The sequence below is a fragment of the Pan troglodytes genome, chromosome 3, assembly GCF_028858775.2.
Source record: "Pan troglodytes isolate AG18354 chromosome 3, NHGRI_mPanTro3-v2.0_pri, whole genome shotgun sequence".
NCBI classification, from domain to species: domain Eukaryota; kingdom Metazoa; phylum Chordata; class Mammalia; order Primates; family Hominidae; genus Pan; species Pan troglodytes.
This window is the reverse complement of record NC_072401.2, coordinates 2,534,815-2,558,851: the sequence shown is the minus strand read 5'-3', so window position 1 is coordinate 2,558,851 and position 24,037 is coordinate 2,534,815. Positions and strand designations below refer to the sequence as shown.

The following is a 24,037-nucleotide window of genomic DNA, read 5'->3' as shown; positions in this document are numbered from 1 at the left end:
CAGTTTGGCCCAGTTCAGAGGTTCAATGCAAGTTCCTGTTTTTTGTTTTTGTTTTTCAGCGTTTCAGGTCATGCAGGCAGTCCTTAGAATGGCTCCCTGACTCTACTTTAGAGCTCTGGACCAGAGTGATATCATTTTGTATGTCACATTTCACATTAGTGGGGTCGATTAGCTTTTCGTAGCATCATTAGCTTTTAGGAATTTCTTGTTGTAAAGGATCTGCTCAAGTCTTTTGCCCATTTTTACATTTTTTCTTACTGATGTATAGGATATCCTGATGTATTCTGGATACAAGCCTGTTTCCTATACTTTCTACCTCTGTCTTGTTCTGTGTGATGTTGGATCCCTTTTCTAGTCTTAATATTGTTGGAGAATTGATTCTTTCCTTCCCATTATTTTTACTTCTTTAAGTTTGTTTTCTTACCTTTGGGGGAGGATGCTTCTATGAGCCTAGGTATTTCACCATGAGGCAAAATATGTTTATTTTTATTTTTATTTTTTTGTAGAGATGAGGTCTCACTATGTTGCCCAGGCTGGTCTCAAACTCCTGGGCTCAAGACACCCACCTGCCTCGGCCTCCCAAAGTGCTGGGATCACCGGTGTGAACCACCGTGCCTGGCCAAAATGTGTATTTTTATGCTTATTTTGATAAATTATAGGTTATTTATTACTCTTTTAAGAGCTTTCTTTGGGAATTTTGTGTGTATGTGTTCGTTTGTTGAGACAGTGTCTCACTGTCACACAGGCTGCAGTGCAATGGCACAGTTATAACTCACTGCAACCTTGAACTCTTGGGTTCATACAATCCTCCCACCTCAGCCTCCCAAGCAGCTAGGACCACAGGTGTGCACCACCATGCCCGGCTAATTTTTTTTTTTTTTAAGTGGTGGGGTCGCACTATGTTGCCCAGGCTGGTCTCAAACTCCTGGTCTCAAGTGATCCTCCTGCCTCAGCCTCCCAAAGGGCTGGTATTACAGGCATAAGCCACCATGCCCATCTTGCTGTTGAGAATTGTTTGATGAACAAATTAAACAATCTTAAATTGTGAAAACTATGATTGAGATTAATTGTGTGTATCATATTTTCAGGCTCGTCTCAAGGAATTGGAGCAAGAAGCTCATTTTGTTGCAGGAGAACGGTTTCTTATCATGAGCAATAACCAGCTTCGAGAGGTAAAGCTGAATTTTGGTTCTTTCATAAAATGTATTTCTTATTCAGGAGTTAAAGGGAGATTTATTTTGAATTTATAAGTATTATTTTATGTCAACTATCTGAAAAGTAAGTTTTTCATGTTCTCTCACAAGTAATGAACACATTGAGATTCATTACTTCAAAGCCTTTAACTTGTAGAAAAGTACTAAATGAGAATTTAAGCATGTTGTAATGTCTGTTTGGGTGTGTCTTCTCTGGCTATTGGCATGGGCTCTGCTATAGTAATGTTCTGTTTCTCTCAAATGTGAGATTCCCTCACCATGTGTAAATTACTTTGTTGAAGATCCTCTTTGGCAAGTTAAAGCTGCACCTGCTGAGTCAAAGGAACAGTCTCCCCAGAACGGGGCTGCAGAAATACCCGTCCACATCAGAAGCAGTGGTAAGGTTTCAGAGTTATCCTTTTTCTTTTTAGAATGACAGCATGTCTGCACCACATGTGTGCTGACCTTCAGACCCACCCGAGACTCTCAGGCCGTCCCCTCATGCTGGCAGCAGTTTCTGCAGAAGAGGGGCTCCCCACACCAAGGTTGCTTTTCTCACTATGGACCAAGGGAGAGAGGCAGACAGTACACTTTTGCAGAAGCAGTTAATTGGCTTGACTTCCTGAAAAGCATAATTTGGTGGAGTTTTGTTCTTAAAACCAATTTCTTGACAATGCAGTCACAACCTCTTTGCTTCGTGTCCCCAAGAGGAACTAGAAACGGGTCATCAGTCTTCTCCTTTCCCCAGATTTATTTTAGAGAATTTTACCTACCCCTCTCTTGAGAGGAATCAATTTTTTTTGAAGACAAGGAGTAGTGAGATTGTGCTGTGTTGGAGTGGGAGAGTATAGATCGATATTCAGAAGCCAGTGAGTGCTTTTACTGAAAAGACACAGAGTGGAAGTCAGTAAATAAGTGAATTCATGTTATTGTGAATATTGGTTACTGTGGTGAGAACCAGCTTCTGAGGCTCCAGTTTGTGCTTTCTGTGCTCTGTCCAGCATTCGACTTTGTAACAGAGGAAGGTTTCCTTCTAAGTTGTCTCCTCTGGCCCTATTCCCTCTCCAGCACCACATTCCTCCAGTCTCCGCCCTGTGAGGGTGTCTTAGAGTACAGGCCCTCAAGGAGCCTGAGCTCGTTGACTGTGCCTGCACTTGGCCTTTGCTGGTTTAATGGACAGTTACTGGGTGAATAATGGACTCCTGCAGAGGATGCTCCACTGGAGGGACTTGAAACTGCCCTCTTCCAAATCATCTTCTTCTTCAAGCTTTCTCCACCTTAGTGAAGGGCCCATCCTCCTTCCAGGTCCTTGGGAGCCAGTGCAGAGTAGTAAGTAAGAACAAGGGCAGTGGGGTCAGCCATCACTGGCCAGCATGGTTTGGACAACATGAAAACATTGCTCGACTGCTCTGTGCCTCAGTTTCCTGATCTATAAAAGAAAAATAATAATAGTACTTTCCCTACTGGAATCTTGTAAGGCTTCAGTGTGTGTGCGTGTGTGTGTGTCCATGTGTCTGTGTGAAACAGCACTTAGGACCATGCCTGACATAAAAGCTCTCAAAAGACCAGTAAGCATCGGCCATTCTGAGAAAAGTCCTGTGAGTCGTCCTTGACTTTCCTTCCGCCTCCTGTCACAGCGAGTGTCAAGGTCTCTACCCACAAAATAGGTCCTGAGCATGCCTCCTTTTCCCCGTTCCCCCGTCTCTACCATAGACCTTTCTCACTTAGATCCCTCCAACCATTCTTGCCCCTGCTGCTCATCCTTCACACCTAGAGTGATCCTTTAAAAGCATTGGAAAAGTCATGTTACTGCCCTAGGACTTCCAGTAGCTTCTATTGCACTTAGCATCAAATCTGAGCTGCAGAGCGTATCCCCAGGCCCGTGCTCTGGCTGTGCCTTCCTGGCCCGGCACCTCCTCTCTCCCCCAACTCCAGCGCCTGCTGAGCTGCCTGCAGCTCTGTGCGCCAGCTCCTTCTCTGTCCCCAGACTCGTGCCACAAATTTTTCCTGCTTGCTTCTGATTGTCAGCTTAAACATTGTGTTCAGGAGACCTCTGGTCACCCAGACTACAGTAAGGCCCCAAGTCACAGCTGTTTCTTCACCTTGAGTTATTTTCTGCACACAACTCACCACTACCTAAAGTTTATCTTAGGTGTGTGTTTGCTTTTTCCATTAGAATGTAGGTTGTGCAGATCAAAGACTTCAGTTTGTTTCCAGAACCAAACCAGCTCCTGGTGCTGAACTCAGCATCTGTGGTGTGTTCGTGGAGCACTGGGTCATATAAGATGGTTCCTGGAAGCAGCATCTGTCTTGCTGTGGAGACTAAGGCTTGGGTCTCAACACCACACAGTGGACATGGGCAGCATGCCCCAGAGCTCCAGCAGGGGGCGCTGCCTGGGCAAGCCACGCATCCCACACCTGCACCTGAGCTCACCTCTGTCCTGGCACCAGCTGGCACTGTTGCCCTTCCCTTTGCAACTCCCTTCCCTCTCCAGACAACCAACAGTGCAAGAAAGGACGCATCACTCTCTTCTGGTGCTGATGTGCTCTCTTGTTAAGACAACAGCTTTCACGAAGAGCTCATTTTTCTCCCATAAAGACATCATGAGCATAAATCATATTAGCCTCACTCTTTGATTTAACTGAGTAAGTCAAGTTGCTCATTCATGCATGTGAAAAGATTGGCTTGTGCCAGGTACGTGGCCAAATTCAAGATTCAGATTTCTTCTCATGACTTCTCTCCATCCTCCCTTCCCCCTTCCTGGAGGCCTTGGTGAGCGTTGCGGCTCCTCTCACCCCAGCGCCTGTCCCCTCCCTGCCCTTTTCCTCCACGAATCCATGTTTGATGTCGGGGAAACCAGCTGATGGTATCCCCTGTGTTACACACACATTTGCTGCTGCTCAGCTCCCCCAACTACATGTAGCCCTAACAGTGCATGACTTTTCTTTTGTTCCTGGGATGTTCCCAGTGCTTAGTACAATGCCTGGGACATAGTGGATGCTCAGGAAGTCACTAATGAACCCTTCAAGTTTTGAGATGTATTTTTTTTTCTCATTGTTTGACTCTACATATTTTCTCATTTCTGTTATAATTCTTTGACCATCGAGTTGTTTGGAAGTGTGTCTTAACATTTCCAAATGTGTGGGGGATTCCCAGATAGTTTTTGTTATTGATTTCTAAAAAAAAATTTTTTTTGGAGACAGAGTCTTGCTCTTGTCACCCAGGCTGGAGTGCAGTGACGTAATCTCAGCTCACTGCAACCTCCCCCTTCCAGGTTCAAACGATTCTCCTGCCTCAGCCTCCTGAGTAGCTGGGACTATATGCACCTGCCACCACGCCCAGCTAATTTTTGTATTTTCAGTAGAGATGGTGTTTCCCCATGTTGGCCAGGCTGGTCTCAAACTCCTGACCTCAGGTGACCTGCCCACCTCGGCCTCCCAAAGTGCTAGGATTACAGGCATGAGTCACCATGCCTGGCCTTGATTTCTAAATTAAATGAAGTGTGATAAGAGAACACAATCTATGCAATGTCAGTTCTTTGACACTCACCTCAGAGTTCTCAGATGCTCCTCGTGGGCTGAAGAACATATGTCCCCTTGTACCTGTGCAGTGTAGTTTAGAGTCCTGTGGTACCTAGCTGGTCCACTCACTCCTGCTGGGGTATAGTGGGAATTCCCTCCCCTCAGCAGGCACATGATGAGTGGGAAACAAGGGTCCCTCCCTAACGAACTGAAGGAAGCTTTGGTGTTTTTTTTCTGCAGTGAAGTCACATGTTCTCAGAACATCATAAGGAGTTCAAACTCTGGGAAGGTGGTCCAGCCTTGGGGTCAGGATTCCTGGACCAGCCACTCATCATTTCTGGGAGTTGCTTCTGAGACCCCTTGACTAACTGAAGTGATGGGGTCTCCAGGTCATGTGTGTGCACTGACCCACTGCTGGGCATCCAGTATGTGGGATACAGCCGTGAGCAGGACAGATGCCCTTCCTGTTTTATTCAGCAAACACTACTGTGGCTGTGGCTCTGTGTTAGACACCATTGATGGTTTAGTGGGGAAAAGGTCTTTATCATCATGGAATATCTATTCCAGCGAGGAACTATAACAGGGTTCTCTAGAGAAACAGAACCGGTAGGATATATGCAGATATAGATACAGATAATAGGTATATGAGAGGGGATTTGTTAGGGACATTGGTTCACGCAGTTGGGGGTGCTGTGAAGTCCCACGATAGGCCGTCTGCAAGCTGGAGACCCAGGGAAGCTGATAGTGTGGCTCAGTCCAAGCCTGAAAGCCTTGGGACAGGGAAGCTGATGGTGTAACTCTGAGTCCAAGGCTGAGTGTCGCCAGTGTGTGTACTAGAGTCCAAACACTGGAGAGTCTGGAATTCTGATGTCCAAAGGTAGGAGAAGGGTGTCCCAGATCCAGAAGAGTGAGTGAATTCACCTTTCCTCTGTTTTTCATTCTAACTAGGCCCCTAGCTGATTGGATAGTCCCTGCCCACATCGATGCAGGTCTTCCCTGCTCAGTCCACCAACCCACATGCCAGCCTCCTCTGGAAACACTCGCACAGACACACCCGGAAATAATGCTTTACCAGCTGTCTCATTATCTCATAACCCAGTCAAGTTGACACCTAAAATTAGATATTATAAGAACCATCCAGCAGGATAAGAGCCATTAAGGTAATAACAGGGAGAGTGACACACTCCAGACTGAGTGGTCCAGAGAGAACCCTAAGGAATTATGTGTAAGCTGAAGCTCGAAGATCAGGAAGTGCCTATGCAAGGAATAAGAACAAGGCCTTGCAATGGGAAAAGGCTCAGGCTGCTCAGGGGCTGAGGCTGGAGCCTTGTGACTGAGAAGAATGGGAGGGATGGGGTTGAGGTGAGCAAGGACCCAATTCTGCTGTGCTTTGCAGGCCATGGGGAGGAATGTAGATTTTTAGAAAAATGGGTAGCCTTGGAATTGTTTAAGTAAGGGAGCAACTATGATCTTAGATTTTTAAAAAATAGACTTTAATGGCCACGTATGGTGGCTCACGCCTATAATCCCAGCACTTTGGGAGGCCGAGGCAGGAGGATCACTTGAGGCCAGGAGTTCAAGACCAGCCTAGGCAACATAGTGAGAACATGTCTCTACAAAAAATTTAAAAATTAGCCAGGTATGGTGGTGCACGCTGGTAGTCCCAGCTATTCGTGAGGCTGAGGTGGCAGGATCACTTGAGCTCAGCAGTTCAAGGCTGCACTGAGCAGTGATTATACCACTGCCCTCCATTCTGTGCAACAGAGTGAGACACTGTCTCAAAAAAAAAAAGACTATTTTTTAGTTTTAGGTTCACAGTAAAATTGAGCAGAAAGTACAGAGAGTTCCCATACTCCCTGTTCTGTACACACATGCACAGGCTCCCCCTCTATCAACATCCTCGACAGAATGGTACCATTGTTACAGTCAGTGAACCCACACTGACACATCGTTATCACCCAGAGTCCGTAGTTACACGATATACTCTTGGACTGCTCTTTGGTGTAGGGTTCACTCTTGGTGTTAGACATTCTGTAGGTTTAGACAAATGTATGATGACATACATCTACCATTACAGCATCATACAGCGCCACTGCCCTAAAAATCCTGTGCTCTGCCTATTCCTCCCTCCCTCCCACCAGCCCCTGACAGCCACTGTGCTTTTTACTGTTTCCACAGTTTTGCCTTTTCCAGAATGTTATAAAATTGGAATCACAGTATGTAGCCTTTTCGGATTGACTTATTTCACTTAGTGTTAGGCACTTAAGTTGCTTCCATGTCTTTTCACAGCCTGATAGTTCATTTCTTTTCAGCAGTGAATAATATTCCGTTGCGTGGATGTATCACAGTTTATTTTCCATTTACCTACGAAGAACATCTTGGTTGTTTCCAAGTTTTGGCAATTACAAATAAAGCAGAGATAAATATCTGTGTGTAGGTTTTTAGGTGGACATAAATTTTCAACTTATCTGGGCAAGCACCAAAGAGTATGATTGCTGGATGAAATGATAAGAGTACGTTTAGTTTTGTAAGAAACTGCCAAAGTGTCTTCCAGGGTAGCTGCACCATTTTGCATTCCCACCAACAATGAATGAGAGTTCAACAATGAATGAGAGTTCCTGTTGCTCCACATCTTTGCCAGCACTTGGTGGTGTTGGTGTTCTGGATTTTCACCATTCTAATAGGTGTTGGGTATGTTTTTATAAGATCACTCTTTTTTTTTTTTTTTTTTTTTTTTTTTTGAGACAGAGTCTTGCTCCATCGGCCAGGTTGGAGTGCAGTGGCACGATCTCACCTCCCTGCAACCTCCACCTCCCAGGCTCAAGCAATTCTCCTGCCTCAGCCTCCCGAGTAGTTGGGACTACAGGTGTGTACCACTAGGCCTGGCTAATTTTTGTATTTTTAGTAGAGATGGGATTTCACCATGTTGGCCAGGCTGGTCTCAAACTACTGACCTCAGGTAATCCACCCACCTTGGCCTCCCAAAGTGCTGGGATTACAGGCGTGAGCCACCACACCCAGCCTTTTTTTTTTTTTTTGAGACAGAGTTTCACTCTTGTTGCCCAGGCTGGAGAGCAATGGTGCGATATCAACTCACGGCAACCTCCGCCTCCCGGGTTCAAGCAATTCTCCTGCCTCAGCCTCCTTAGTAGCTGGGATAATAGGCATGCACCACCACGCCTGGCTAATTTTGTATTTTTAGTAGAGACAGAGTTTCTCCATGTTGGTCAGGCTGGTCTCCAACTCCTGACCTCAGGCGATCCGCCCGCCTCTGCCTCCCAAAGTGCTGGGATTACATGTGTGAGCCACCATGCCCAGCCAAGATCACTCTTTTAGCTGGTTGGAGAATGGGGGATACTCATTAGTAGGCTGTCACTGCAGTCCAGGTCACGGCAATGAAAATGGAGCAAAGCAGATGGAAAGCAGATGGATTTTTAGAGGATTTTTAGAACAGAAAAAACCTTCTGATAAGTTCATGTGAGCGTGAACAGAAGTCAGCATGTGGAGTAGTTTTGAGTTTTCTGAGTTGTGCACTTGGGCAAATAGATACAGCCACTACTCAGGGAAAACTGGAACAGGAACTGTTTATGGAGGGGGAGGTCCAGTGTTCAGACTTGGATATGTTAGGACAGAAGTGCATGTGACACATTGATGTGCCGTATCACAAAACAGCAGTTGGGCCTGTGGGACGGGGCTCAAGACAAGTCCCATGCTGGGAATCCACACTTGGAAGCTGCCAGCTGATTTTTACTAAAGTCGCCCTGGGATAATGGTCCTCTGCCCTGCCTGGAGATTTGGAAAACATGGATGCCCAGGCCCACAGCTGATCCCCCGAGTCAGAATTGGGCGGGGGAGCCTAGTCATGGGTCTGCTTTTGAAGCTCCCTGTTGATTGCGATACGCAGCCAGCATAGATAACCACAGAGTTAAACTCCGAGAAACTGATCTTTAAAGGTCAGTGAGAGAAGAGGCACCAGCGGAAAATGAGTGAGAAGGGAGGTCAGACGAATGTGGTGTCTGCAGCCGCGGCAGAGCACGGGTGAGCCCGCGGAGCCATGGCAGCCGACGGCGCTCCACCTCTGGCCCTCAGCCAGCACTCAGTGCTCTGTACACGGTTAGTGCGAGCAGTGTTCTCAGGCTGCTCAAGTCAAGATATACTGGGAGACTATTGGTTAGAAAGTTATTTTGTGAGTAAGTCATCAAGATAAGGAGAGTTAGATGATGTTAAGCTGTTTTCTTGGCTAAGTATTTCCATGCACTTTCACCCACCTAGGGATAGCTTTTCTACAAAAACTGCAATTCTGGATTATACTGAGGCAAGATACCTCCCACTGTTAATGTTTTATACCCACAACTCTTGTGTTCTCAGTCTTTATTCAGAGAGCACTATGATTTAATGGTTCACCTATTACATCAAAATCATATAATCAGTTCTCCCCCAAGTGGATTTATAGATTCTAGACAATTTTAATTAAAATCCTGGCAGGAGTTTTTCTTTTTTTTTTTTTTTTTGGTAGGAACTGAAAAATTGATTCTCAGATTTCTGTGGAAATACTAAACACTAAAAAGAGCCAAAATAATCTGGGCGGGGGGGGATCACTATTTAAGGACATAGTCTATTGAATATCAAGACTACTTATAAGGCAATAGGAATTAATTAAGCAATACCATGTGGTGTTGACTCGAGGGTCAGTAAATAGGCCAATGGACCAAGATAGAAAATCCACAAACATCAAGTCCAACAGAGCTCAAAGGTAAAAAAAAAATAAAGAAAATCGGGCCGGGCATGGTGGCTCATGCCTGTAATTCCAGCACTTTGGGAGGCCAAGGCAGGAGGATTGCTTGAGTCCAGGAGTTCAAGACCAGCCTGGGCAACATGGCAAAACCTCATCCCTACAAAAAACAAAAAAATTAGCTGGGCATGGTGGCATGCACCTGTAGTCCCAGCTACTCTGGAGGTTGAGGCAGGAGGATAGCTTGAGCCCCAGAGGTGGAGGTTGCAGTGAGCCAAGATGGTACTGTGTCCGGAATTGGTGGGTTCTTGGTCTCACTGACTTCAAGAATGAAGCCGCAGACCCTCGCGGTGAGTGTTATAGCTCTTAAGGTGGTGCGTCTGGAGTTTGTTCCTTCTGATGTTCGGATGTGTTTGGAGTTTCTTCCTTCTGGTGGGTTCGTGGCCTCGCTGGCTCAGGAGTGAAACTGCAGACCTTCGCGGTGAGTGTTACAGCTCTTAAGGCGGCGCGTCTGGAGTTGTTCATTCCTCCCAGTGGGCTGGTGGTCTCGCTGGCTTCAGGAGTGAAGCTGCAGACCTTCGCAGTGAGTGTTACAGCTCATAAAAGCAGTGTGGACCCAAAGAGTGAGCAGTAGCAAAATTTACTGCAAAGAGGGAAAGAACAAAGCTTCCACAGTGTGGAAGGGGACCGGAGCGGGTTGCTTCTGCTGGCTCCGGCAGCCTGCTTTTATTCTCTTATCTGGCCCTATCCACATCCTGCTGATTGGTAGAGCTGAGTGGTCTGTTTTGACAGGGCGCTGATTGGTGCATTTACAATCCCTGAGCTAGACACAAAGGTTCTCCGCCTCCCCACCAGATTAGCTAGATACAGAGTGTCCACACAAAGGTTCTCCAAGTCCCCACCAGAGTAGCTAGATACAGAGCGTCAATTGGTGCATTCACAAACCCTGAGCTAGACACAGGGTGCTGATTGGTGTATTTACAAACCTTGAGCTAGATACAGAGTGCCGACTGGTGTATTTACAATCCCTGAGCTAGACATAAAGGTGCTCCACGTCCCCACCAGACTCAGGAGCCCAGCTGGCTTTACCCAGCGGATCTCGCACAGGGGCTACAGGTGAAGCTGCCTGCCAGTCCCAGTGCCGTGTGCCCGCACTCCTCAGCCTTTGGGTGGACGATGGGACTGGGCGCCGTGGAGCAGGGGGCGGCGCTCATCAGGGAGGCTCCAGCCACACAGGAGCCCACGGAGGGGGTGGGAGGCTAAGGCATGGCGGGTTGCAGGTCCCGAGCCCTACCCTGATGGAAGGCAGCTAAGGCCGGGTGAGAAATCGAGCGCAGCGCCGGTGGGCTGACTGCTGGGGGACCCAGTACACCCTCCGCAGCCGCTGGCCCGGGTGCTAAGCCCCTCATTGCCCGGGCTAGCAGGGCCGGCCGGCTGCTCCGAGTGCGGGGCCCGCCAAGCCCACGCCCACCCTGAACTCCAGCTGGCCTGCAAGCGCCCCGCGCAGCCCCGGTTCCCACTCGTGCCTCTCCCTCCACACCTCCCCGCAAGCTGAGGGAGCCGGCTCCCGCCTTGGCCAGCCCAGAAAGGGGCTCCCACAGTGTGGCGGTGGGCTGAAGGGCTCCTCAAGTGCCGCCAAAGTGGGAGCCCAGGCAGAGGAGGCGCCGAGAGCGAGGGAGGGCTGTGAGGACTGCCAGCGCGCTGTCACCTCTCAGTACCACTGCACTCCAGCCTGGGTGACAGAGCGAGACCCTGTCTCAAAAAGAAAGAGAGGGAGAGAGAGTGTGTCTCACAGGGCATCACTGCAAAGCATTAAGTAAGGAGGGCTTGTTACATAAAGGGCCAGTGCATCTTGACCCCCATTTCATGCAGCACACAAACATAAATTCCAGGTGAATTGTGTATCTAAATATCAAAAGCAAAATAGTAAAGATTGGAGAAAATATAACAAGAGGACATCTTTAAGGCCTTGAGGTAGGTAACCATTCATATGTAGGACAGCAAATGCATCAACCATAAAGGGAAAACTTGATAAACAGGACAACAATCAAATTAAAAATCTCTAATTATGAAAAGACATCATTAAATAAGTGAAAAAGCCAGGTACTGTGGCTCATGCTTGTAATACCAACACCTTGGGAGGCCAAGGCAGGAGGATCACTTGAGGCCAGGAGTTTAAGACCAGCCTGGGCAACATGGCGAGACCTCATCTCTGCCAAAAATTTAAAAAATTAGCTAGACATGGTCGTGTGCACCTGTAGTCCAGCTACTTGGGAGGCTGAGGTAGGGGAGGATCACTTGAACCCAGGAGTTTAAGGTTGCAGTGAGTTATGATTGCACGACTTCACTCCAGCCTGGGGAACAGAGCAAGACCTTATGTAAAAAAAAAAATTAAAAGTTAAAAAAGCTAGCCACAGAAGGAGAGAAGATATTTCCAATAAATATAACAGACCAAAAAACTGTCCAGAATAACAAATTTCTACAACCCAAGGAGAAAAAGACACACAAATCAATTTTTTAACTGAGCAAAAGACACGAACAGGGGCTTAATGAAAGAAGATATACAATTAGTCAAATATATGAATAGTGTCCAACAGCGTTAGTCACTGGGGAAATAACAAACTAAAACTACAGTGAGAGATCACTTCTCATTTACCAGAACAGCTAAAATTAACACCAGTGATGACATACATTGGCAAAAATGTGGATCAGCTTGAACGTTTATGTTTTGCTGAAAGGGGTATAAACAGGTATGTTTACTTTGGAGAACTGGCAGTATCTCTGCTAAAGTTGATGCAGCAGTTTCACCCTTCTTCATGTACGTATTCCACAGAACTGTGAACATACATTAAAATCTCTGTACCAGCATTATTCATAATAGCCCTAAGGTGGAAAAAAACACATATCCATCAAAGGTGGAATGGGTAATGTTCTACATTCATGCACTTGAATACTACACAGCCGTGCAAATAAATGAAATACTGCTTCATATGTTGATGAACCCCCAAAAATGATATTGGACCAACGACAGGAAACAGGTAACCTGTGGTAGAAGTCCAGGTGGTGGTTAGCTCTGGGGAAGGAGCCAGTACCTACTGGGGAGATTGGAATGTTTCCTTGCTTGCTGTGGGTGGTGGTTAACAACTGTGCTCACTTTGTGATAATTAACAAACTTTTCTTACTCTCTTGCACTTTCCTATAGGTATGTTATATTTTGATTCTTAAAGTTAATTTTTAAACTCGTAATCCATTACTCCCTCCCTGAAATTATGCAGTTATCGAGCTATACGTTTGTAGGCACTGACATGTTATTTTACCTACCCTGGATTTAGATTTCGCTAACTTAAATCTCAAGAGGAATCTTATTTCCAAGCTTATCTGAGGTGTTTTTAGTGCCCATGTAGACATCAGAATGGTTTTGTAAGGGGTTAGGATTAAGACAATTGATAAACTTGAGTTTATTATGCATCTTTATTTTGGAAAATATGCTCAATTAGACCATTTATTACGAGGACTTTCTCCAGATGAAAATACGTGTTTAAAATGTTAAAATGGACAAATTACATTGGTAGTATCTATTTTCATGTTTAGTTAAATGCTCTGCGAGACCTTCATCCATTACCCAAGATAATTTTGGAATACAGGCAGGTAAGTTAATTTTTTTGTACGTAAAAGGTAAAAGGTGATGAGGGGGAACCATATGGCCCTGTGTCTGTCAACACAAATCCATAATGGCTGAAGTAGCCCTCCCAGCATTCTCAGGGGAATAGAGTTTTGTCAGGTTAACCTTGTACTGGCACTGTTTACTTGTACCCCATGTGATTTTACCGAAGTCTGCAATCAGCCCCACTCGTGAACCCCAAGAGTCAAAATGGAAGAAGACAATGAGGAATCGGAAGTAGGTGGCATGCCACGGCTGTGTGTCGTCGGTGTGCAGGAGACGCCCAGCAGTACCTAGTCTCGAAGCCTCCCACAACCCCTCCCTGGCTTCTAGGTCTGCTAAGACCATACCGTAGCAGTGTTGTGTCATCTTGCACTTACATTTGCCAGGGATTTCATGAGTGGCCCCCTTCCCTCCCCTGGTGATTCCCTTTCTCTGTTCACACACCTGCCATTTCCTTCCAAAGTTCTCTTTTGGTTGTGAACCACGTTTATAGCTTTTGCCACTGCCCACAGCATAGGTCCTAGTATTCACTGAGCCTGTGGCCTGCTGTATCCTGAGGGCCTGGCAGCTGTGAGGAAGCACACTGGCTCCAGCCTGGCCCTTTCTCCCTGCAACGATGTAAAGGGGCCACCAGAGGAGACACTGTGTCAGGGTATTTGTTTATCTGTTTATCTTTGCAAATTTCCTGTAAATCTAGAATGATTCTAGAATTAATAGATCTATTTTTAAAGAGTGGAATGACATCTTTCTCTGTGGGTCAGTGTTATTTAATCCTGGTACCACCTAAGGTCATTCCAGGACCTCTCGGAGTCATCTAAGGTGATAGTAGCAGCACGTGCCCGGCACTCTGTGAAACACTATTCACACTATTCCTGTTTAAAGACTTAGGCCGGGCACGGTGGCTCACGCCTGTAATCCCAGCACTGTGGGAGGCTGAAGTGGGCGGATCACCTGAGGTCAGAGGTTCGAGACCAGCCTGGCCAACATGGCAAAACCCCATCTCTACTAAAAATATAAAACTTAGCCGAGCATGGTGGCGCATGCCTGTAATCCCAGCTACTCAGGAGACTGAGGCAAGAGAATCACTTGACCCCAGGAGGCAGAAGTTGCGGCGAGCTGAGATCATGCCACTGCACTCCAGCCTGGGCAATGGAGCGAGACTCCTTCCCCCCACAAAAAAAGACTTAAGACTTAAAGAAAATGATTATTCTTGTCTTTCCACCTTAGGTTCACAAGATCAAGTCAACCTTTGTAGATGGATTACTAGCTTGCATGAAAAAGGTAACAAGCTTTACAAAAAGATACTGTGATTAGGACTGTGGTTTTTGTATGAGTTCAGATACATATAGAACCTTTGTAATTTTAGTAAATGATGAAATAGTCTAAATATTCTTTTTTTTGTTGTTTTTTTTTTTTTGAGACAGAGTCTTGCACTGTCGCCCGGGCTGGAGTGCAGTGTCGGGATCTCAGCTCACTGCAATCTCTGCCTCCCGGCTCCAAGCAATTCTCGTGCCTCAGCCTCCCAAGTAGCTGGGATTACAGGTGTCTGCCACCACGCCCAGCTAATTTTTGCTATTTTTAGTAGACGGGGTTTACGTTGTGATCCGCCCGCCTCGGCCTCCCAAAGTGTTGGGATTACAGGCGTGAGCTACCGCACCCAGCCGAAATAATCTAATATTCTTGAAACTATGAGCCATGATATTGGCATCATTTAGGTCCCCTGGCAGCATAGGTTGATGTTATGCCTTGAAACCCTCTGTTTATGGGGAAGCTCTAGCTGACCTGCTGTCACATCCACGATTGCATCTCTGTTCTGGACTCATTTGAGGAAGATGTTACTGTTTTAGTTCAGACTTGAGGAGACTGCAGTCAAGAGATGTTCTGTGACTCGTTCAAGTTCACACAGCAAGTGACAGAACCTGTCTGTGATGCACAGTCCCACCTCGAGCCCGCACCAAGCTCCCCACAGCCCAACAGCCCTTCCTCTCCCCATGCATGGGATTTGTAAGTGATATAAAGTCTTATGGCAGTTCCTACATGGGTTAGGGGGAAACCTCCTTCTTCAGCCTTCCCTGATCACGTGTCAGGAGTTTTGTAACCCCAAGGACATTTCAGGGTTGGAAGTTTAGGGCCAGCAGCTTGTTGGCCTCTGGAGGAGCAGCGAGTGTTGCATGTTGTGAGTGGAGGCTCTGCCACATTCTTAACTTCACATAGCATTGCTGGAGTTTACACGGATTCTTTTTAACTAATAAAGGGCTCCATTTCCTCTACGTGGAATCAGACTGGAACTGTGACTGGAAGACTTTCAGCCAAGCATCCTGTAAGTTGTTTAAACAACTGTCTTTGTTAAACGCCATTTTCCTGCCTTGCTATTGAAGTTTTTTCTCCATATGTGTTTGCCTGTGCACTTTCTGTTTCCAAGAGGGGACTTCATACTGATATGTTGTGTTTTATTCTGTTTATTCTGAGAACATAGCAGGAGAACAAGACAGATGAGTTCTCTTCTTTTGAAGTGCTGAGTTAGCAAGAGGGGGGCTTCACACCCAGAAACCCATGCACTCCAGTGTGCAGGCAAAAAGGACACCCCTACCCCATCTTCCTTTTCAGATTTGTGCCAGACAGGTGGCTTCTGATTTCCAGAAATGTGTTGAAGTATCTGATGCTATGATGAACAGCTCCATTTTTTGGTGGTTGTTGAAGCTGTATCTCTGATGAAGAAAAAAAAAAAAGCTCGAAATTCCCTTGAACTTATGATGCAGCTTGCATCACACTTAAAGCACTTAACTTTCTAAATGGCTCTGTATTTTGAACTAAAAAAGACTCATGATTAATTTCTCATTATAGAAAACTCCTTAGATACAGAAAAGAAATAAAAATAGTAATAAGTCACTTGTTATCCACCGTGCAGAACTGTGGTGCCTATCTTTCCACACTTTTTGCTAAGCACATATATTTATAAAATACAATTTTTTAGGCCAGGTGCGGTGGCTCATGCCTGTAATCCCAGCACTTTGGGAGGCCGAGGCGGTGGATCACGAGGTCAGGAGTTCGAGACCAGCCTGGCCAATATGGTGAAACCCCGTCTCTACTAAAAACACAAAAATTAGCTGGGCGTGGTGGCGGGTGCCTGTAGTCTCAGCTACTAGGGAGGCTGAGGCAGGAGAATGGTGTGAACCCAGGAGGCGGAGCTTGCAGTGAGCCGAGATAGCGCCACTGCACTCCAGCCTGGGTGACAGAGCGAGACTCTGTCTAAAAAAAAATACAATTTTTTCTACAAAAATAAAGCCATGCTATTTTATATTATGCTTTCTTATTTTAACATCTCTTGATATCATTCTACATTAATAAATATTGATTTGAATCTATATTTAAATATATGAATTAAATATGTGAATTATTTAAGTACACACTAACATATATATATAAATATGAATATGTATTCATGGTAAAGAAATACAAGTATGTGGAGGTTTACAAAATGAGCAAATGTTAGTCATCTTTCCCTTCCCTCCGTAACATGTCTGTCCCGTGGGATCCCTCCATTAATGGTCAGGCCTTCACCCAGGCATTTGCATAGATGGTGTACCGAGTGCATGCAGGCAGAGGGACACACTCAGGTGACTGTGTGAGGAAGAGGAAGAGAGGCTGGGATGGGGTGAGTTTGCGCTGATCGTGTGGCCTCTTGGGTGCATGGACACCAACTCTTGGTCAGTCAGCTCTCGGGCTGCCAGCTGTCTCTGGCCTTGCACTTTAGGGAGCTCTTCTGGGGTCTTTATCTAGCGAAGAGTGGTAGTAATAGCAATAGTAATGTGAATACCAATACCAGCACCAATATCCATGTGAATACCAGTGCCATCTCCTCTGAATGCAGGCACTGCTGCCACGTTACCCTTGGGCTAATTTCTCAACCAACCACAACTGCTGTAGTTTCTCTTAGTTGATACTTCTTATCTAAGAGTTATTTAGGAATTCTGCTGAGAAACTTTTCGTGGAGGTCCTTGCTTTTGTTTTTATGCAGTTATAAGTTTCTTTTTCCATTACATTTTCAGTAAATCTCTTGCTGTGTTTTATTCTCTTCCAGAAGTTTCTGAAGGGTCTGGTTTGTGAGTAGCACTCCTCCCAGGTTCTCAGTGAAGCTCTAATTTTACCTATTTATTTTTCTGTTATTTCAGTTGAACTTTTGGAAAGATGAGATGTAAACATAACATGTGCATTCAGCCATGACCTTTAACTGGAAATTTGTGTCATCTTTTTAACAGCTGCATTGTATTCCATTTAATGGCTGCCCCTATTGATGGTCATTTAGATTGTTTGCAGTTTTAATTATTTTATAGAAATACCATAAACATACCTGTACATTATCATAGCAATACCATACAAACTTCAATAGCAATACCATAACCAATACCATGAACATTTTTGGTACTTTTTTCTGTTGATTTCTGTAGTGTAAATTCCTAGAGATAGAATTTCTGAGTCACAGTATATATGTATTTTTAAGGCTTTATGTTGCCAAATTAGCCTCTCTGCCAAAAATAACATTCCTACCACATAGTGTGTGAAATGCTTGGTCCCTTAATCCTTGCCAACACAAGGAATTTTTGTTTTGATTACTTTCCTGACTCATTTTTTCAATTTCCATTTCTTTAAATATTTGTTGAGGTTGACTACATGAAACAATTATTCTTCTTTGAATTGCCTTTTCATGTCATTTGCCCATTTCTCTGGAGGGTGTTTATTTTTTCCTATTGGTATGGAAAAGCTCTTTATATAATAAAAATTAACCCTTTATAAAATGTTGAATTATTTTCCTCCAATTTTCTTTTGCCTTTTAACTTTTAAGATATATATTCTGGTTTGCCATACTTAAAATGTCTTTTTTTTTTTTTTTTTTTTTTTTTTTGTTGAGACGGGAGTCTTGCTGTCGCCCAGGCTGGAGTGCAGTGGCGCGATCTCAGCTCACTGCAAGCTCTGCCTCACTGGTTCACGCCATTCTCCTGCCTCAGCCTCCCGAGTAGCTGGGACTACAGGCACCTGCCACCACGCCCGGCTAATTTTTTTGTATTTTTAGTAGAGATAGGGTTTCACCGTGTTAGCCAGGATGGTCTCGATCTTCTGACCTTGTGATCCGCCCACCTCGGCCTCCCAAAGTGCTGGGATTACAGGCGTGAGCCATCGCGCCTGGCCTTAAAATGGCTTTTTAAAATTATACAAATAACAGCCGGGTGCGGTGGCTCACACCTGTAATCCCAGCACTCTGGGAGGCTGAGGTGGGTGGATCACAAGGTCAGGAGATCGAGACCATCCTGGCTTACACAGTGAAACGCCGTCTCTACTAAACATGCAAAAAAAATTAGCCGGGCGTGGTAGTGGGCGCCTGTGGTCCCAGCTACTTGGGAGGCTGAGGCAGGAGAATGGTGTGAAGCTGGGAGCAGAGCTTGCAGTGAGCCGAGATGGCGCCACTGCACTCCAGCCTGGGCGACAGAGCAAGACTCCATCTCAAAAAAAAAAAAAAAAAAAAAATTATACAAATAACATGATATTCCTAAAGAATTCAAACAATAGATAAAAATGTAAATAACAAAGTAAAAAGTCACTCAAAACTCCATATCCCCGCAATAGCCATCTTTAACATTTTGGTAACCATCCTCTAATTTATTTCTTTATGCACACACACATTTACATAAATGGGATCACATTATATATGTTGTTTTTATTGTAGACACTTCTCTCACACCTACATACCTCAGCCCTCCACCCTCAATCCCAGTGCTCTTGGTAGCCCATGACTGCAGCCTAGAGCTTGTATATCCATATTTTCCTTCTGACTTATTATGCAATCTCATATAGGCCCATATATATCTGTACATATACACATAGAGACATGTACTTTGTCATTATTTATTTTACAGATTTAGAATTTTCCTTTCCTGCCTCTTGCTTTTTGCTCTCAGCAACAGCTTGTGGAGATCCCTGCAGCTCACCTGACAGAGGCCTGTCCCAGTCTAGCTATTTGTGTTCCACACGTAGGTGTGTTGTGCAGTTGCCCTCTAAAAGTAAAGCTGCAATGAACGCCATGCATGTATGTCCTGTTGTATTGGTACTTGTATTTTTGTGGGACAGATTTTCAGGTATGGAATTACTGAGTAATTACTGTACTGGGTACAGAGGATATTAAATTTTTACTTTTAATAGCTTTTATTACATTGCCTTCCAAAATGCTTTCAGCCTGTCTCTGCCCTGAGCAATGTGTGGCAGAGCTTTCTCCACTCTCTATGGTGACTTTCCCCTGTACTGACATCCCTCATTGTTTCTGTCTTAGTATCATCTTAGACAGGCTGTCCTCAGCTCCAGGATTATTTAAATATTCACCTCTGTTTTCTGATAGAACATTTGTGCCTCCATTTTTTTACACATAAAACTTGAATCCAGCTGCACACTATTTAAGAAAATACTATGTAGGTTACATGATAATGCCATAAAATGGCTAGAATTTCAGTTACTTTTTTTTTGCTTAAAGTGCACAAAATACAGTTGACTAATATTTTTAAAAATCAGATTATTAGCCTGGGCAGCATAGCAAGACCCCATCTCTACATAAATTTTAAGATGCTTTAAATTAGCTGAGCATGGTAGCTACTTGGGAGGCTGAGGCAGGAGGATCAGTTGAGCCCAGGAGTTTGAGGCTGCAGTGAGTTGTGATCGCATCACAGCACTTCACCCTAGGTGACAGAGCAAGACCTTGTCTCCTAAAAAAAAAAAAAAAAAATCAGGCCAGGTGCAATGGCTCATGTCTGTAATCCTAGCACTTTGGGAGGCTAAGGTGGGCAGATCTCTTGAGCTCAGGAGTTCGAGACCAGGCTGGACAACATGGTGAAACTTCATCTCTACCCAAAATACAGAAAATTAGATTAGCTGGGCATGGTGGTGCACGCCTATGGTCCCAGCTACTCAAGAGGCTAAAGTGGGAGGATTGCTTGAGCCCAAGGGGAGGAGGTCACAGTGAGCTGAGATGACACCACTGCACTCTAGCCTGGTGACAGAGTGAGATCCCACCTCAAAAAAAAAAAAGAAGAAGAAGAAAGAAAGAAAAAAGAAAATTAGGTTTAGGTTATAGCTGGTTCTCAGTATTTTCAGAAAGCTAATTTTCTCACACACACCCCCTCCTAAGAGAAAGTTATTGCTTCTGGTCCTTTATATGGAAATAAAAAAAGAAGGAAAAAAGAGTCATTGCTACCAGTTGTGCAAAAGTATCCTTGTGTCTCTTTGTAATATCTCCCTCCCCACTCCTCATCTTTTACCCATGTCCTTGGCCACCACTGACTTGCTGTTTGCCACTATCGATTCGTTTGCAGTTTCTGGAAACCTCTGTGAATGGAGCCACACAGCATGGACTCCTCCTGTTGGGCTCCTTGTAGTATCATAGTATCAGTGTTGTTACTATGAGCTTCAGCTACGTTGCTCTGTGTTTCAGTAGCTCATTTCTTTTTACTGCTCAGTAGTGTTCCATGGACTGTGTGTACCCCACTTTGTTTATCAGTTCACCTGTTGATCAATATTTGGGTCATTTCCAGTTTGGGGATATTATTCAGTTTGGGATATTACTACACACATTGACTGCATGTCCTTACATGGATAGATACTTTTTTTTCTCTTGGTTAAATACCAAAGAGTCAAGTAGCTAGTCATACAGTAGGTGTAGGTTTCACTTTTTAAGCAACTGCCAAACTGTTTTTCCAGAGTGGTTCTACCATTTGACATTCCTACCAGCAGTGTATGAATTCTACTTCTTTTACACTCCTAGCAGCATTTGATCTGGCTGGTCTTTCTAATTTGAGCCATTCTGCTAGATGTCTTGTGGTGTCTCACTGCAGTTTTCATTGCATTACCCTGATGACTACTGCTGAGAGTCCTTCCATGTGTTAATTTGCCAGTCATTTTTCTTTTTCAGTGAAGCACCTAGTCATACCTTCTGCGTATTTTAAAGGGACTGCTTATTTTCTTATCATTAAGTTTTGAGAGTTCTGTATGTATTCTAGATACAAGTCCTTTATCAGGTATATTCTTGGCAGATATTTTCTTCCAATCTGTGGCTTGTCTTCTTTTGACACCATCTTTTGAAGAGCAGAAGTTTTAAGTTTTAATGAATTCTGATTTATCAATGAGTTCTTACATGGATCATGCTTTGATATTGTATCTAAGAAACCTTTGCCTAAACCAAGATCACAAGTATTTTTTCTACATTTTTTTCTAGACGTATTATAGTTTTGGGCTTTACATTTAGAGCTATGACTGTTGTTTATGGTGTAAAGTGAGTGTTTAACATCATCTTTCTTACAAGTGGACATCCAGTTGTCCCAGCACCGTTTCTTGAAAAGACCATCTTTCCTCCCATTTAATTACCTTGGCGCCTTTGTCTAAAATACATTCACTATCAATATAAGGGTTTAATACTGTACTCTGAACTCAGTCTAGTTGATCTATATACTTACCATTGCCAGCAATGCGTTGTCTTTATTATTGTAGCTTTCGAGTAAGGTTTTAAATTGGGGCATGTAAGTCCTCCAACATTGTTTTTTTAAAAAAGAAAAAAAAAAGGTTATTTTGGGTCTTTGGTCTTTTGCATTTCCATATGAACTTTGTAATCAGCAGTTTGTCAATTTTTACAAAAAAGCCTGCTGAGATTTTCATTGGGATTACCTTGAATCGAGAACTCAATCTGGGGAGAATTGGCCACTTTATTTTGATAAAATAACCTTTTTTATCCCTGGTATTGTTCTCTGCTTTGAAATCTATTTTGTCTAATATAAAATATTAATTTAATATTAGCTAATAAAATGTTAGAATAATTTTGGAAATAATACAATTAATAAAAATATAATTTAATATTAATGTTAAATAACCACTCCAGTTTTCTTTGAATATTAGCATGGTATTTTCTATTCTTTTACTTTAAACTATTTGTATGTGTGTGTATGTGTCTCTCTCCCACTTCTTTTTGTTTTGTTTTGTTTTGTTTTTTGTTTTTTGTTTTTGTTTTTGTTTTTAAGATGGAGTCTCACACTGTTGCCCAGGCTGGAGTGCAGTGGCGTGATCTTGGCCCACTGTAACCTCTGCCTCCCGGGTTCAAGCGATTCTCCTGCCTCAGCTTCCCGAGTAGCTGGGATTACAGGAGCCCACCAACACACCCAGCTAATTTTTGGTATTTTTAGTAGAGACGGGTTTCACTATGTTGGCCAGGCTGGTCTCAAAATCCTGACCTCGTGATCCGCCCTCCTTGGCCTCCCAAAGTGCTAGGATTACAGGTGTGAGTCAACGCGCCCGGCCCTCTCTCTCTCTTTTTAGACACAGGTCTCACTCTGTTGCCCAGGCTAGAGTACAGTGATGTAATCATAGCTCACTGTAGCCTCCAACTCCCGGGCTCAAGTGATCCTTCTGCCTCATCCTTCAGAGTATGTAGGACCACAGATGTATGCCACTGTGCCTGGCTAACTTCTTAATTTTTTTTAGAGATGGGCCTTGCTATCCTATATCCTTTAGGCCAGGAGTTCAAGATCAGTCTGGGCAACATAGATTCCAATAATAAGAAAAATCCTATCTACCCATGTAGTTACTGTTTCCAATGCCCTCATTTCCCTGTTTACAACCAGGTTTCTTTTTGGCGTCATTTTCCTTCTGCCTAAAGGACATCCTTTAACATTTCCTGCATTGTAGGTCTGCCATTGATGAATTCCCCTGGCTTTTGTAGATCTGGAAATGTCTTTATTTCATCTTTGGTTTTGTTTTTTGTTTTGGGTTTTTGTTTGTTTGTTTGTTTTTGAGATAGGGTTTCACTCCTGTCGCCCAGGCTGGAGTGCAATGGTGCGATCTCAGCTCATGGCAACTTCTGCCTCCCAGGCGCAAGCAATTCTTCTGCCTCAGCCTCCCAAGTAGCTGGGACTACAGGCGCATACCACTGCGCCCAGCTAATTTTTGTATTTTTTGTAGAGATGGGGTTTCACCATGTTGCCCAGGCTGGTCTTGAACTCCTAAGCTCAAGCCATCTGCCTGTTTCAGCCTCCCAAAGTTCTGGGATTACATACCCACATCCAGCCTGTAACCACAGTGACAGGTCACTGTACCCAGCCCTCACCTTTGGTTTTTGAAAGTTATTTTTGCGAGGTATAAAATTCTCAGTTAAAAGGTTTTTTTTCTCAATACTTTGAAGATGTTACTTTCTTCTCACATTGTTTGATAGGAAGTCTTTCATCACTATCTTCATATATGTGTCTTTTTTCTTTACTGCTTTTACCTTATCACCATTTTTGAAAAATTTGATTATGATATAGTATCATGTTTCTTGTATTTGGGATTCATTGAGTTTCTTGGATCTTTGGTTTGGTTTTCATCAAACCTGAAAATTTATTGGTGATTATTTATTCACATACTTTTTTTGGGGGGGGGCGGGGGACAGAGTCTCGCTCTGTCGCCCAGGCTGGAGTGCCGTGGTGCAATCTTGGCTCACTGCAACCTCCGCCTCCTGGGTTCAAGCAATTCTCCTGCCTCAGCCTCCTGAGTAGCTGGGATTACAGGCGCATGCCACCATGCCCAGCTAATTTTTGTATTTTTAATAGAGACAGGGTTTCACCATGTTGGTCAGGCTGGTCTCAAATTCCTGACCTTATAATCTACCCGCCTCGGCCTCCCAAAGTGCTGGGATTACAGGCATGAGCCACCGTACCCGGCCTATTCACATACTTTTTATGGGCCTCCTTTTCTCTCCTCTCCATCAGGGACTCCACTTATAATTACATACATTAGGTCAATTTGTCCCATAGCTCACTGAATTTGTCCATAGCTCACTGAGACTCACTTTTATTCTTTTCCTTGGATTTTCTTCTGTTTCAATTTGGATAGTTTCTATTACTATATTGTCTAGTTCACTGA

At 44.3% G+C, this 24,037-nt stretch overlaps 1 protein-coding gene across 3 annotated transcripts in view; it reads left to right on the top strand.

Annotated features, from left to right (window-relative positions):
• Positions 1–24,037, top strand: part of POLN (DNA polymerase nu) — a 170,944-nt gene that overhangs the window by 69,759 nt on the left and 77,148 nt on the right. For all 3 annotated transcript variants that reach the window (XM_063808588.1, XM_054683714.2, XM_063808589.1), the window contains 5 exons: positions 1,089–1,172; positions 1,496–1,591; positions 13,039–13,095; positions 14,339–14,392; positions 15,366–15,431. In XM_063808588.1, coding sequence (XP_063664658.1) covers positions 1,089–1,172; positions 1,496–1,591; positions 13,039–13,095; positions 14,339–14,392; positions 15,366–15,431 — 357 coding nt within the window. The remainder of the gene's footprint in view (positions 1–1,088; positions 1,173–1,495; positions 1,592–13,038; positions 13,096–14,338; positions 14,393–15,365; positions 15,432–24,037) is intronic.